This window comes from Panthera tigris, chromosome A1 (genome assembly GCF_018350195.1).
Source record: "Panthera tigris isolate Pti1 chromosome A1, P.tigris_Pti1_mat1.1, whole genome shotgun sequence".
NCBI lineage: Eukaryota > Metazoa > Chordata > Mammalia > Carnivora > Felidae > Panthera > Panthera tigris.
The window spans coordinates 149,249,487-149,265,930 of NC_056660.1; the positions used below are offsets into that span (position 1 = coordinate 149,249,487).

The following is a 16,444-nucleotide window of genomic DNA, read 5'->3' on the forward strand; positions in this document are numbered from 1 at the left end:
AATGAAATCTTGCCATTTGCAACTGCGTGGATGGAACTGGAGGGTATTATGCTAAGTGAAATTAGAGAAAGACAAAAATCATATGACTTCACTCATATGACTTTAAGAGGCAAAATATATGAACATAAGGGAAGAGAAACAAAAATTATATAAAAACAGGGAGGTGGACAAAACAGAAGAGACTCGTAAATATGGCGAACAAACTGAGGGTTACTGGGGGGTTGTGGGAGGGGGAATGGGCTAAATGGGTAAGGGGCACTAAGGAATCTACTCCTGAAATCGTTGTACTATATGCTAATTTGGATGTAAATTTAAAAAAATAAAAAATAAGTTAAAAAAAAAAAAGAATGGTTTAATGTAGGGGTACCTGGGTGGCTCAGTCAGTTAAGTGTCCAACTTTTGCTCAGGTCATGGTCTCCTGGTTCGTGAGTTTAGGTTTGTGAGTTTGAGCCCTGAGTTGGGCTCTGTGCTAACAGCTCAGAGCCTGGAAGCCTGCTTCAGATTCTATCTCCTTCCTTCTGCCCGCCCCCCAACTTGCACTGTGTCTCTCTCTCAAAAATAAACAAACATTAGGAAAAAAAAAATAAGAATGGCTTAATGTAGCAGTAAAAATTATTAAGTTGCAGTCTTTGCATGTATGTTTTTTTAATATTTTGTGTTGTGAAATTGAAAATATACATAATACTGTATTTCTAAGTACATTGTCTTAAGGAAAAGCAGTGTGTGATTATTTGAGTTGAGAGCTGAACTACCTGCTGCCTTTATGACATCCTATTTTTATTATAAAGGACAACAAACTATGGTAATTCAGAATTGAGCACTTAACAGATGTTTTCTTGAAAAAGAACAAAGTGAGTCTGTCACTTTAAGGAAAATAACTGGAAATATTTGGTTCTTTCAAGCAAAATTTGAGCTTTTAAGTAAAAATTAGAATTTTCAGAATCTTGTATCTGCGAGTTTGAGAATTTTGCACATACTTAATGATTTTTATGATGATCTTGATGGTGGTTGTTTGAGGTCCCTAAAACCTCAGGTTTAGTGATTTTCTTAAAGGACTAACAGAACTCAGCAAAGCTGTTAAACTCATAGTAACCATTTATTATAGCAAAAGGATACACATTAAAGTCAGCTAAGGAAGAAAGTGTATAGGTCAGAGTCCAGAAGAGACTAGATGTAGGCTTCTAGTTGTCCCCTTCCACTGGAGTCGGATAGACAGTGCTTAATTCTCCCAACAGCAGTGTGTGACACCACCAGTCACTCAGGAAAGCTCACCTGAGTCTTGGTGTCCAGAATTTTTATTAAGGGTTGATTCTATAGGTCTGGAGCCCCACTGTGGCTGACCTTAGTTACTCCATCTGTTTGATTCCAGAAGCCAAAGTGATACTATATGGACCAAGGTCCACACCATAAATCACATTGTTAATCATAAATATCTAGCGTGGCCCAGGGTTCTCAGTAAACAAAGACACTCTTTTTGGGCAGGATATTTCAGAGGCTTAGAGGTTATCTCCCAGGAACCAGGCAAGGGCCAGACATGCATACTTTGCACAACCCTCAAGTGTACTTTCTGTCTAGTGGTGATATAAAGAATGTGATGTTTTGATATTATAAAATATGTTGAAACTTGGAAGACTGTCATAGCTCGGTGAACTAATATTGCAAGTGACTGTTACATGATGCTGCAAAATATTCACGAGTAAATGATAGAGCAATGGATTTTAATGGAGTGGAGTATAGAACACTTGATAGGCATGGTTAGATACTATATTCGTCTAACTTGTAAGTAACCTCATTAAGTAACGGTCTGCATATACTATGAACCACAGCAATAGCAGACACTAATTAAATGTAGAAACATGTATGAGTATTCAGATAATGTTCTCAGTTTCATTTCTAATACAACTAATATTGATGTATATATAACACACATAAACAAATTTTGTTTGGGTCCAGTAGTTTTTTTAAAAATGTGAAAGAATCTAGAGATCAAAAAGCTGGTCTAGAGGTAATAAAAGGATGAGATGAACAGACAAACAAAGGGAAGAGTAGGCTTGTTTCTGGGATCTCAGAACTGGAATCAGGGATTTGAATGCAATCCTGACTCTACATTTCCCTCTGTTTTGCCCTGTCAACTCACTCTTCCAAGTGGTGGGAAATTTAGCAAACACACACAAATCCTTTTTTTTTTTTTTTTTTTTTTGACCATGCATCCTATAGTTTATGCTATCAGAGAACCGACTCTTTTTCAGTTCCAGTGTGAACAGAATATTTGAACATAGAGTTTGATTCTTTTTGGTTCAGTTACTCACCTTGGAATGTCCTTCAAATTAAATGAAAGCTTCTCCAGAAACCATGATGTTAAAAGACCTCCCAAAGAGGGCGTGGGAGTCTTTTCCCCGAATGGGATGGCTGCTGAACAGGCAACTTCCAAATCAGCATCTTTGAGTTTCAGTAAGTTGGGTAGATAACAGATATTGTGAGAATTCAGAGTAAAGGTGTTTGGGGGGCCCAGGTGCTGGAACACCATGTTCATAAATAAGTACAGAATCATGTTGCATCTCTTACTAATGGCTAACAGGCAAAAGCTTCCTTTAAAAAATGTAGTGTTTTCAATGAAGTATGCTATCTTCAGGGATATTCAGAGAACATACTTTCAGAGAAGTATACTTACTTTCTGGTTGACCCTTGAACAACACATGTTTGAGCTCCATAGATTAATGTACATGTGGAATTTTTCAATAAATACAGCATATAGTACTGTAAATGTTTTTTTCTCTTCCCTAGGATTTTCTGAATAACATTTTTTATTATAAGAACACAATATAGAATACACACAACATACAAAATATTGTTTAATTGGCTGTGTTATCAGTAAGGCTTGAAAAGTAAACTATTAGTAGTTAAATATTGGGAGGGTCAAAAGTTATATGCAGATTTTCCATTGTGTGGGGTTGGTACACCTAACCCCTGATTATTCAGAGCCAACTGTATAGAGTACTGTTTGATATCTAATGTTAGAATGCTTGATATGACCAAGGATTGAACAATTGTTTCTGGTATTATTACATGTTATGTACTATTAAATAGTACCTTATGTATTATTAAGTGAGAAACAACTTGAGAAAAACAGTCTTGTTTTCCATAGTTTTCATATAGGAGTACTGAAGCAAATTAAATACTTACCAGCAATTATGGTTATTTGTTTTGCTTGAGAAACAGTGTTGATGCAAAATAAAATACACTCTGGGGGGTGGGGAAACCTAATTTTTTTTAATGGTTTATCTTATTTTTTGAGAGACAGAGAGACAAGTGTGAGCAGGGGAGGGGCAGAGAGAGAAGGATACACAGAATCCAAAGCAGGCTCCAGGCTCTGAGCTGTCAGCAGAGTCCAATGCAGGGCTTGAACCCATGAGCATGAGATCATGACCTGAGCCGGAGTTGGATGTTCAACCTACTGAACCATTCATGTGCTCCCCCAAACCCCTAATTTTAATAAGTCAATAGGTTGATCCTTTGATTTCTGTTAATGTAAATACAGAATTTTAATCAAAATTATCTGTAGCTTCTTAGATAATTTATTTGTAATTTATTTGTAATTCATTGAAACTTAGCAAAAATTGGGATAGTAGACATTCAAATCTATCAAAGTAATATATTTTATTTTATTTTTTTTTACTAAAACCTTTTTTAATGTTTATTTTTGAGAGAGAGAGAGAGAGAGAGAGAGAGAGAGAGAGAGAGAATGCTAGCGAGCGCGGGGGAGGGGCAGAGAGAGAGAGGGAGACACAGAATACGAAGCAGCCTACAGACTCTGATACGTCAGTCCAGAATCTGACATGGGTCGGAACCTGTGAACCTCGAGATCATGACCTGATCCGAAATTGGTTGCTCAACTGACTGAGCCATCCAGGTGTCCTGCTAATACATTTTAAACTGACATTTTGTGGATAGATTTCAGAGAGCTATTAATGTTTAATTTCTTTGTGCAAGAATGCCTTGAGACCAGATCTATTTATTTGAAGAGACAAGCTAAAAGGGTATAAATTTAAAACCAGTATGAGGAATAATTATTAGCTTGTGCCTTGCTCTCCTGCCTTTAACAAACGCCCTCTAAGGTATGTATCATTGCTCTGGCCATGGTACCTGGAAAACAGTTCTTTCTTTAGATAGTTACTATGGTTATGCTGTTGAGGGCCTTTTGGTTTCATAATGAACTTGAAGAAATGTAAGATACCAGAGTGGAAAAAAATAGCTTTTTAAAAGTCAACGGATAGCTAATTCTCATTTCTAGATAAGCAATAGACAAATGTTAAGTTTGATAATGATGAACATACTTCAAAACTTAAACCTCTTTTTCTTTTTTGACTTTCTCTAAATTCTGTATCTCTCTCTCAAAGATAGACTGGAGCCTTTTGTGGTGGCCTTTGAATGCCATGTTGAATAGTTTGTCCCTCATTTGCTAATGGATAGCCATTTGTAGACTTCTAAGTTATTAGAGTAAAATGATTAAGCCTATGGTTTAGGAAGAGCCTACCAGGAAGATGGATCTTCCCACAGTTGTAGGAAGAACAGTGTGAGAAGAAAAGAGGGCTTGGAGTATTCGAGGAGGGAATGGAAAACTGGAGAATAATTTGTATATTGCAACTCCAGTGATGTTGATGTGATCTACAGATTGGCACTAGTTTTATGGCTAGAGTGATAGGAAGGAATCAAAGTTGGTTTTGAAGTTTTGAGTCTGAATGTTAGGAAGGATGCTGGTGCCATTAACAGTATAGAGAAGCAAGAGGAAGAGGTGTGTGTGTGTTTGTGCATATGTGTTGGTAAGGGTTATTGCTAATTTTTTAGGTTTGGCTGTATTGACCTTATGTTGAAGATTTTAGGTACTTGTTAGGCCTGATGCTTAGGAAGAAAACGAGCTTTAGTGAGAAGAATTTGGGAATCATTCTCATAGTAGTTACAGTTTGAGCTGGCACGGAAGGACTGATATTTCCATGAGTAAGAACAAATAAAGAATAGAAAATTCTGAGGGAAAAAAAATTCATGGGAAGTGCTTCTGGAATGACCTTTGGCTACATAATCTTTCCACCCCCTTTTTTTTTTTTTTTTTTTTTTTAAAGTTACATAGGAAAAACTTGAGAAAGTGCAGAGAGAGAGGTGCTTACAATGTAGTAGGTGCTTTAAAAAAATGCTTGAGTGAATAAACGTAATTTGGTTGGGAGATAGGGGTTTGAGCTGTGGTATAATGGTATAATGCCCCCCATAGGGTTATTGCTGGGACCAGATTATAAAGATTTTTTTAAGGTTATTTATTTATATTTAGAAAGAGAGAGAGAACAGGGAGGGGCAGAGAGAGAGGGAGAGAGAATCCCATGCAGGCTCTGTGCTGTTGTTAGTAGTTTCACCAACCATGAGATCATGACCTGAGCTGAGATCAAGAGTTGGACACTTAACTGACTGAGCCACCCAGGTGCCCTGGCACCAGATTAGAGAATAAATTTTAGGAAATCTTGAACTTTTAAAATGTTCTTTGAGATACATTTCTGTTTGAGGAACTGAAAGACGTTCAGCAAGTAAGGTTTAAGTCTAGTCTAATTTGAAAGCATATATTTATTTCCATTTTTTTTTCTGATAAGAATTAGATTTGTAAGGAATATTTTGAAAGTTTGAAGTATTCTCCTGTTTTTATATCTCTATATAACCATTTTTGGCCTGTACTTTTCCCTCTGCCTGTGACATCTTTGTCACCTTCTCAGTCTCTTGCTTTTTCTGAATCAGTTGCTACTCATCTTTTAAGTTTCCATTTGACCATCAGTTTTTTTTTTGTTTTTTTTTTTCCGGAAGTGTATACTAAAATCCTAACACTGATGTTTTACTCCGTGCCCACATATTCTAGTACTTACTGGACCAGATATCAGTTGCTTGGTTTGTCTATATTCTCCACAAGATCATAAATTTCTCTGTCATGGTGTTCGGTGGTGTTCTCCCATGTAGCACAATGCTTGGCCGTAGTTTGTTGGAGATGGAGAAGGCAATGTTAGACTAAAGTTTGCTTTTAACCTTCAGATTCAGTATTTTAAAGATATATCTTAAAGGTTAAGAAATGTTTTAGTTGCAATAGGTAGCCACTGAATCATCATTACCTTCAAAGTTTTAGACTGAACATTGTGAAAATTGGAGAAACAATGTTTCCTTTTACATAAAGGATTGCTTTAAGGTGGTTTACAACTATGTTGCCTCAAGGTATTGGACCAGGGGGCCACAAGTTATTTCCTTGCCCTGTTTTCCTACCATTATGACCCTATAGTTGTTAAGGTTCTAAGAAAAACTCAGCTGCAAGAATTGAGAGTTTTTGAGGCATGAAATTACATAGATATAACTGATTGAGCTTGGAGGCAGGAATTGATGTTAGCCTCCTACTAGTAGGTATTAGGTATTGTGCTTTTTATGTTTGTTTTCTTCCTCCTTTCCTTGTCTTTCTTTTTTCTCCTCTCCTCTCCTCTCCTCTCCTCTCCTCTCCTCTCCTCTCCTCTCCTCTCCTCTCCTCTCCTCTCCTCTCCCCTTCTCTCCCCTCCCCTCCCCTCCCCTCCCCTCCCCTGCCCTCTCCTCTCCTCTCTCTCTTAAAACATGTTTGATTAGTTCAGAACATTTTTAGAGACAGTGTGGCTTTTTCTACTCTTCATTGTCTGTTATCTACGGTGATGGGAGTTAAGGGTAATGAGAATGAGGCTATCTTGATTGAGTGCCTTTTAATATATACACTTTTGTCTATGTAAGCATTATGTTGATACCCACCTTTCATATGTTAGTTGTTCAGCAGACTGAATTTTTGGATGAGTAGATCACATGGTAGTGCTTTTCTTTAGAAATAGTTCCAAGAATTAAAACTCTTTTTACCCTGTAAGTATGTACTTGGAGCAAAATGAAATAGAATTTCTGCCCTTGGTTTGAGCTAATTTGGCTTGAGGTATATAACTAAATACACCCACACATGTTATTTGCCTGAACACAAATATACTCAAGATACCTAGCACATAAGGATAAACATTACATATACCTAACATATACATAAACATTTTCCCTCAAGTTTAAGTGATACCTTTAGTCTGGGCAGGTATACTAAACCTGTTACGTCTAGTGGTTGTTCAAATGAATTTACTCATGACCAAATTTTACTCTCTCTGCATAGTGATATGAAAAAAGAGACCAAATAAAGTCACTTGGTATAAAGCATAATTACTTTCTCATTCACTTTAAAAAGTAGGTTTCTTTTCCTTCATCAGCTCAGACTTGGTGACTATAAGAATTCTGTTGAAAGGAAATATGAGGGCTTTAGGAGATGTATATAAGTTTTATTAAATTTTTTGTTAGTATCTTACCATCTTGAAATAACTGATTTAATTTTAGGAAGGACAAAACATGTATAAGAAAATCTGATTAGCATCTTTGAGAATTACAGAAAAACTTTAGGAGTTTGTGGTATGATCAGGCACACAGAATCCCAAGTGATGTAGGTGACAGAAGAGATTTCTTGGCAATTGGATATCTGCATACATATTTCTCTGTAAGAACTTGGTGCCTGTCAGTGATATAATTAAGAGGAAGAGCATAGTGGAAAGTAAAAGTGATCTGGGAACTTCAGTTTAGTTTCCTTTTTAGAAGAAGGAAGTCTGTTGATGGTGACACTATTTAATTGTTTTCTAGTAGTAAAACAGTTTCCATTTAGGCTTGTCAAGTTAGTTTTAAGTAACTGTATAGTTTGAATGAAGTGTCCATATTCAGACCAGCTGGTTTTCTCGTTGCATAGGAAAATTGTATTATTTTTCCTGGTCAGGAGAGACCAACTAAAGAGCACAAAGGCCCCTGTAAGACCCCTCAAAAGTCCTCCTCCAGTGTACAACGTGAGTCTATAAAAATAATTGATGTCATTCCAAATTGGAAGGTAAAGTAATTCCTGCAGCTTGTCCAACTTGTCTCTTTTATGGTTGACTTTTTAAACATATAGTGTCATCTTGGGTGTTAGATATTTTGGATAAACTGATTATGTAGTTTCTAATAAAAGGATATCAAGGGACTCTGTATCTGCCTGTTCATTTCTCAACTTTAAGAAATGAAACAAACAGGGCACCTGGGCAGCTCAGTCAGTTAAGTGTCTGACTTCAGCCCAGGTCATGATCTCATGGCTTGTGAGTTTGAGCCCCTCTTTGGGCTCTGTGCTGACAGCTCAGAGCCTGGAGCCTGCTTTGGATTCTGTGTCTGCCTCTCTCTCTGTCCCTCCCTGCTTGTGCTTTGTCTCTCTCTCTCTCAAAAATAAACATTAAAAAAAAAAAAAAAAGGAAACAAAACAAATGAACATAGGGCAGGGGATGGGGGTGGGGGAAGAGATCAAACCAACAGACAGACTCTTAACTATAGAGAACAAACTGATGATTGCCAGAGGGGAGGTGGCGGGGAGGGGCGGGGGAATGGGTTAAATGGGTGATGGGCATTAAGGAGGGCATTTGTGGTGATGAGCACTGGGTGTTATGTGTAACTGATGAATCATTAAGTTCTACTCCTGAAACAAAAACTACACTATATGTTAACTCACTGGAATTTAAATAAAAACTTGGGAAAAAGAATAGATTCTTAACAAAAAAATTGCAAAGCTAGCTGAGAAAAAAATATTTACTTTTTAAATTTCCTGTTTTCCCTACGTCCTTAAAAAAAAGAGAGAGAGGGGTAATTTACTTTTAAATAGGAGAACATTAGATATTTTACTATTAAAGTGCTATATTAATAGGGAAATTTAAGTCATAGTATCAAATGCATACTGGCTTTGTCATCCCTCCAAAGAATAGATCCACTTGAGAAAGAATGGAGCTATCTGAGGCTGTTCCAGAGTTTCCAGGAGAAATGGAAGAATTTCTAGTTTATGAATACAATGGCACCTCCAGTCCCACTTAATGTATATGGTTCAGAAAAGGAATTTTGGGGAAAGAAATTTCCTCTTAAAGATGATACTTTAGCAGAAACAAAGATTGGTTTCTTCTTTTCTCTACCCAAAATTAGCTGGAAGGTGAACAAAACTGGAAAATAGGAAGGTAATTGGGGCTTAGGTTATCTACAGACTAATCATCCATTATGCCACAGTCTTAAAATTTGAGATTTTCATTGATGAAATTTGTATTAATCTTGTTTTTACATGTATATATAGTTTTATATGTATTAATTCATTTAACAATAATATCAAGCCAACCTCCTATGAAGTAGATACTGTTATTATATGCCTTTTATAGAGGAGAAAACTGAGGCTCAGAAATTAAGTCATTTGCCCATATTTGTACAGCCAGGTGTCAAAGGTTCTATTCAAACAGAAGCACCATGGCTCCAGTCTTTATTTAATCATTATGCAATTATAGCCTGTGTAGCAGTTTTTCATTTTTAGAGGAATTTAGGACAAATACTTAATTTATTCTAAGGTTGAGATGGAGATTGTTTTCCATATTTCACAAATGATGGTAAAGGGGTGCAAAATGGAGAGGCTGGACTTGACCCTAGTCATGGATGTTTCTGGTAAGTCTTCATCTCACCACTTGGTTTCATCTCTTTTGAAGACGTTTAGGAAACGTCAGTGTAGCCATCCTTCTTTCAGCTCTGTCCTACTAAATTATTTTCATATTCTTTTTAGACCTAGTTAGCAATCCTCAAAGATCAGAACTTTCTTATTATGGACAATAAAGAAGAAATTTTCGTCACATTTTTTCCAACATTATGGTTTATGATTTGACACTTCTTCCTTTATTTAACAAATGCTTTTAAAATTAATATTACTCTGTGCCACGTACATTCTCTGAGTAAAAATTGCCATAAATGTAATAAGCACAGTAATAAATTTACCTTAGATAATGCCACCCATAGATACTTGGTAATTTCCTGTTACACTCAGAAAGAATATCCTCATATCCAATACAACACCAGTTAATACTTAGGTGTTCGAGATACTCTAGCCTCAGTTGCATTTCTTGTATTTGGTGTTTTTTTTTTAACTTCTTTGAAAACAGTCACCAACCAGCAAAACTACTCTTAACAAGGTACAAGACTTTGATTGTAAATGAATAGTGGGGATGATTAAAGAGATTTTTTCATTTCCTTGTAATGTTACTGTAACTATGTGTACAGTTAGGAAGTGTAGCATTTTTGTTAAATTGAATCTTAAACTAATGTCTACTAGGGACATATCTCCTGTAGGAGAGTGTCATATCTTTGGTATGGGGGTGTGTTTTGAGAAGCCATATTCCACATTATTTTTTATATAAAATGAATTTTACTACAAATTTCAGAAAGTTAAAGTATTTTCAGCATTTTTTTTTTCTCCTGGGGTTAAATAGAATCTGAAATGATCCTCTGTGAGAAATTGCCAACCTAAGTATTCTGAATCTCCTGATAGGTGAAATTTTTATGTTTATCAAAAAGGTCCTGGGTTCAAAAGGGGTTGAAAGACACTGTTTTAAAGACCCAAGGACTACTGCTCATTAGATATAGTAATTTAGGTCCTATAACTCTGTGAAGTATTTCAGTCAAATCCTATCACGCTGGATTTGTGATCTACTTATAAAATATTTGTTTTAGCTACATGTCATGATGCTATCTGCAATTATAATACAATTATTATTTTACCTAGTATGATACTGATTTTTTTTGACTTCCAGGTTTTTACAGTTTAATTAAAGTCGTTTTTATGCTTCAATAGTAGCTTTAAAATTGTTGTGCAGATATATTTAAAATATTGTTATGATACACCTTGATAATTTGAAATAAATAATAAAGATAATTCAAGAAAGTCTAAGTTTTGATTAAGATAATTCTTTTTTTTTTTTTTTTTTTTTTTTGTAGAACAGCCAGAGATTTTTAACAGTGGAATTTCAAAACTTTTAAAAAAGGATCAGACTCAACTACATGTGTGCTCATCCAGCCTATTACTGGATAACCTAATTTGTAATCATAATCAATAATTGACAGGTGTTTTTTTTTACTATAGTTGACACACAATGTTGTATTACTTTCAGGTGTACAACATAGTGATTTGACAAGTTTATGTATTATGCTATGTTCACTACAAATGTAGGTACCATCTGTCATCATACATTGCTATTACAGTATCATTGACTGTTATGCTGTGATTTTTGTTCCTGTGACTCATTCCATAAATGGAAGTCTGTCTCTCCCACTCTTCTTCACCCATTTTGTTTATTCATTTACAAATAAAAATAAAAAAAAATACATGTTTTACATCATGTATTTGAAGCTTAATGAGCTTTTGGCATAAAGGGAATTAGTAATATTCAAGAAACAAAGCTATTTATTTAGAGTAATGTCTGTCTTAAACTGAATACCTGTGTTAATTCCAGAATCTGACAGCATAGAGGTAAAAACTAAAGATAACATATATATCTTTTATATATCAGTAAAGGATTTTATTCAAGTATTTATTATAAATTAGTAATTGTGTGACACCTCATGGCCTTGTGTATCATCCCATGGTGGGTTCAAAGATGAAAGATTAAATACAGCTTTTTAATCTTGATATTTTGGGTAAAACATAAGAGAAATTTCACAAATGTAACACACATAAAAGAGGGATTTTCCTTAAAATTGTTTTTAATTTTTGTCTGTTCAGTGAATAAATCTGCTCTGTGGTATAGCTACACTGCTTTAGGTAATGTACCAGTTTCATATTCTAAGGACATGTTACATGTATTTTCACAACTAAATAAATTTCTACATAAATTTTGTCCTGATCATGTATGGTTAAATTTTAACTCCTCAGGGAACATTTAATCATCAATAGTCTAAACTTTTTAGATTAAAAAAAAAAAAAAGCTGAAAGTTAAATTTACTTATTGATAGCCTCTAAGATAAAGAAGATTAGAATTATAGAAGAATGCAGTGTTGATTGGTCTTTCCCTTCTCCTCTAAACTAGCAGCTTTTTTTCCTAATAGGTTAAAATGAAGCTCCATGATTTTTATCATTGCTTTATTTTAATTTTATGTACAGACTTCAATTAAATGGGTTGGTTTTTAGAAGAAAACTGAAAATTCTTTTGAGAATTTTTTTTTTTTTTCATATAAACTAATGAGTCAAGAACAGTAAGTTTTCATTATAGCAAGTTTACAAAAGCAGTCCTAGGACTATAATAGTTTTGACTGTTGACTTACGGCCAGATATTAAATGTATCACTGGGATGTGAATGTTTTATTGTCTTCCTCTGAGTGTCCAAGATAAGATTACAAGTACGAAGGTTGTACCATGGCCATGTGAAAATTCCAGTATGTTTCTAAGTATTCTTCTGTTTATATCAGTCCATGAGACTTTTTTATAGGCATAAATTGGTAGCATGGATGATGCTACAGTCATTTGTTTAGATTATCTGGTAATATAGTTAGGTAGAATATATTTAAATTGAGAGTAGGAAAGTTAAAGGAACAGTGGTGTTATTTATTTTCCACATGTTTGTTGAATAAATTTGAGGAATTAAGATCAGATGTGTGGTTATGGAGTAGATGATCTTAAGAACAAGGGGAATAATCAGCTTCATGTTGAAATGGGGAATTAGAGTAGTAGTCTTTAGATAGTATCATTCTGTTTTCCTGTTGTACGGCACAGACATAAAGGGAATAAAGTTTTATTTTCTTACTGGATCTGTGTGCCTTGTTATATCAAATCTTGGTTCCTCAGTATATAGAGAGGTAGTAAATTAGTTGTTACCATTTGTCTATCTTACTCTTATTTTTCTGAATTAAGATTTGATTGTAATAAGTGTTTGTATCTTGACCAGGTAGACAATCCTGGAGGTAGAGAGATGGGCAGAAATGGAAGCGATTCGTATGTGAGATGATTAGTCCTGAGCTTATAGAACAAATTAAAAACTGAATAAATGAACTTTTTTGAGAGACAGAAAGTTAATAATGGAGTTAAAATTGGAATAACCGGTTCATAGTAAAAAGTAAATGTTTAAGTTACATGTAGGTATTTAAAACCTCTAGTAGTATGTTTTTCAACTACCAATAATAATGTTCTGATTGCTATTTGTAATCTAATCTCACCTTTTTCCTCTTAGGTGGTATCATGGAAAACTTGACAGAACTATAGCAGAAGAGCGCCTCAGGCAGGCAGGGAAGTCCGGCAGCTACCTTATAAGAGAGAGTGATCGGAGGCCAGGCTCCTTTGTACTTTCATTCCTTAGCCACACAAACGTTGTCAACCATTTTAGGTAAGTCTTTATTTCTCTTGGGAGACTGTATAATACAGTGATTTTTCTGTAGTGTTCTTAAATATACTTGCTTTAATAAAAGTGAATGATTTGGCAATATTTAAATGATGGGAAAGTGATTTGTTTTCAGTTAAGTGATTGAAACGGATGATTATAGAGTAGATATTATTGAATGCTTGCATTTTTTGTTTAAAAACAGATTACTGGGCATTACTATGCTAATCTCAAATATAATTATCACTTTTAAAGTATAAAGAATTATAAAGAAACTTTGGTAAAGCAGAAATAAAGAACAATATATTTTTAAATACAGAGTAACCACATTGAGGAAACAGTATTTAAAGAGTCAAGGTGTGTGCCCTTTAATTTATTTTACTTCATTGTTCTGAAATTCTTTGTAATCATTCATGTCAGTTAAAGGTATACAGATTTTTAAGCACAGATATCAAAGTCTGTATAAATATATGTACCTATATTGTCTTTAATTTTATTTTTATGGCAGACATTGGGAAAAAAGTCATATAGTGCCTATACCATTAACTGATAAAATGGTTGTATACCCTTGACTTTTAGATTTTATTTATTTATTTATTTATTTATTTATTTATTTATTTATTTATTTTTAAGTTTATTTATGAGAGACAGTGACAGCATGAACAGGGGAAGAACAGAGAGAGAGAGAGAGTGAGAGAGAGAGGAGTAGAGAGAGAATCCCAAGCAGGCTCTGGGCTGTTAGTGCACAGTCCAACTCTAGGCTTGATCTCACATATTGACTGAGTGAGCCACCCAGGCGCCCCAATTTTTAGATTTTAAAATGAGTTTTCAAAGTACTTTATACCACACATAGAATGTGAAATTATTATAATAATTCTCTATAAATAAATGTAAATAGTTCTCTATAAACACTTGAAGAGTATATAAAGCTACTTTTAGCCAGAGAAAACTTATTAAAATTGCTATTCAGTCTTAAATATAAAAGGTGAGCAGAGGTATCTATAGTTAGATTTATATTTATTGCAGTAAATTATGTAATGGGTTTATAAGTCAGATAAATATTTTGTATCAAGTATATACATATATGTTTTTAGAAGAAATAACCTCAAGTAAATTTGCATTGGTGAAAATATGAATAAGTGATACTTTAAAACAGGATGTAGATAAAAGAGTATGAGAATTAGAGATTTAGCATTTCTAAATTTAGAAATTGGTCTCCACATTGGCTCTAAAGATTTTTTTATACTGTATTTTTTTTTTTTCCTGTACAAATAGGATTATTGCTATGTGTGGCGATTACTACATTGGTGGAAGACGTTTTTCTTCACTGTCAGACCTAATAGGTTATTACAGTCATGTTTCCTGTTTGCTTAAAGGAGAAAAATTGCTTTATCCAGTTGCACCACCAGAGGCAAGTAAAACTTGAATAAAATATTTTTCAAAAATTTATTACTTCACTTTACTAATGAGGTTAGCTCTTGTTCAGTTTTTTATGGTGTTTATTATAATTCAAGAAATACCATATTGAATTTTAATTCTGTCGTATTAGCAAAACTGCCACCTTCTTTAAAAAAATAAAATAATTTTTCTGTAATTTTGTCTTTACATTTCTAAATTTTTTTTTTTTTTTTATAATACTGTATGGTGATAGCTTAACAAATATTTTTAAAGGGATGAGGAGGAATCACTGATCGTATAGGGCTAATCCTGAAGTTGCTGTAAGATTCTGAAATGCCTTCTACTTCATTAGAAAAAGGTTAATTTATATTTTCTGCGTAGTTCATTTAAAATTAAATGGTTACTCCTATTACTTGATACAAACATTGGTTATACAGTTAAAAGAATTTGTAAAAAAGCAGCAACAGAAACAAGACCAGCATTTCTAGGCTTTAGGTATTTATAGCCTGAGTAAAAAATAGTTTGACTGATCCTGTGGTGTTCATAATGTGGATTTTTGTTGGTTTTAACTTTATGTGGACATAACCTGATTTGACTTTGACATGAAGAGATTATCTATTGTAAATCTTTTTTTTTTTTTTTTTTTTTTTTTATGATTTCTAGCCAGTAGAAGATAGAAGGCGTGTTCGAGCCATTCTACCTTACACAAAAGTTCCAGACACTGATGAAATAAGGTATTTTATAATGTATTCTCATTTATAGGCATTTGAAACAGGCATTTGACACACTTGGAAAACATTGCTCTTGGACTAGGAAGGTTTTGGAATTTGAGGAAATAGCATTGTAGCAGGATGAAGGTACCTTTAATATTGAGTTCATTGTTCCTGTACTCTTGTGTTTGGCTTATTTGTTCAGAATATGGATTTGGATCAGAGTGGCCACAGTGAAGATGACAGAAATAATTCAGCTTTTATTAGACTATCTCTGACAAAGTAAGGATAATTGTTATATTCTGTACTCTCCTTTAATTTTTATTACTACATGGCATTTATATCTTAACTGTAATTTGTACTTAAATGATGACCAAACTTCTATTTTACATGATGGGTGAATAGTTTAAGTGTGGCATAGAACTACAGAACGTGATAATCTTTAAAAATTATTTTTATATAATTTGATTTATATATAATTTGTTTTATTATTTTTACATAAACTGATTTGTTATATAATTTGATAATTATCAAATATTCAGTGTCTTTCTGTAAGCTATTTAACTTTACAATAGAAAATTTATTTCTTGCTGGCAAAATGTTTACTGATTCTGAGTATACAGCTTCTCACTGAAATCAACAGCAGCATTTAAAATACAGCGATAACTTTGGGGCATAGTGAAATTTCTAAAAATAGGATAATTTAAAAAAGACTCAAGTATCTGGAATTTCAAAATAAGGATTCCATTTTTATATGATTGTCCACAAGATAACTTCTCATTTAGTTTTTATTGGCGTACCTTTATTTGTGATCTAAGCGGGAAAAGCAAATGAACGAAAACGAAGGAAGGAAATGTATACAATAATGAAGAACAATGGTGAACTACAAATTCAGGAAGTTTGGATAACTTGTAAATTCCCAGTGAATCATCTAGAACAGCAGTGCTCAAAGTGTGATCCATGTAACTTCGAGGATCCTTGAGATCCCTTTAGAGGGTTCACAAGAACCAAACTGCTTTCTTAATAAGACTAAGATAAAATATACCCTTTCCACTGTGACATACATGTACACCGATGGTACAAGAGCAACGA

At 34.0% G+C, this 16,444-nt stretch overlaps 1 protein-coding gene across 1 annotated transcript in view; it reads left to right on the top strand.

Moving 5' to 3' along the window:
• RASA1 (RAS p21 protein activator 1) overlaps positions 1 to 16,444 on the top strand; it is a 114,755-nt gene that overhangs the window by 39,972 nt on the left and 58,339 nt on the right. Inside the window, exons 2-4 of the mRNA XM_015536517.2 lie at positions 13,098 to 13,250; positions 14,520 to 14,655; positions 15,306 to 15,376. Coding sequence (XP_015392003.2) covers positions 13,098 to 13,250; positions 14,520 to 14,655; positions 15,306 to 15,376 — 360 coding nt within the window. The remainder of the gene's footprint in view (positions 1 to 13,097; positions 13,251 to 14,519; positions 14,656 to 15,305; positions 15,377 to 16,444) is intronic.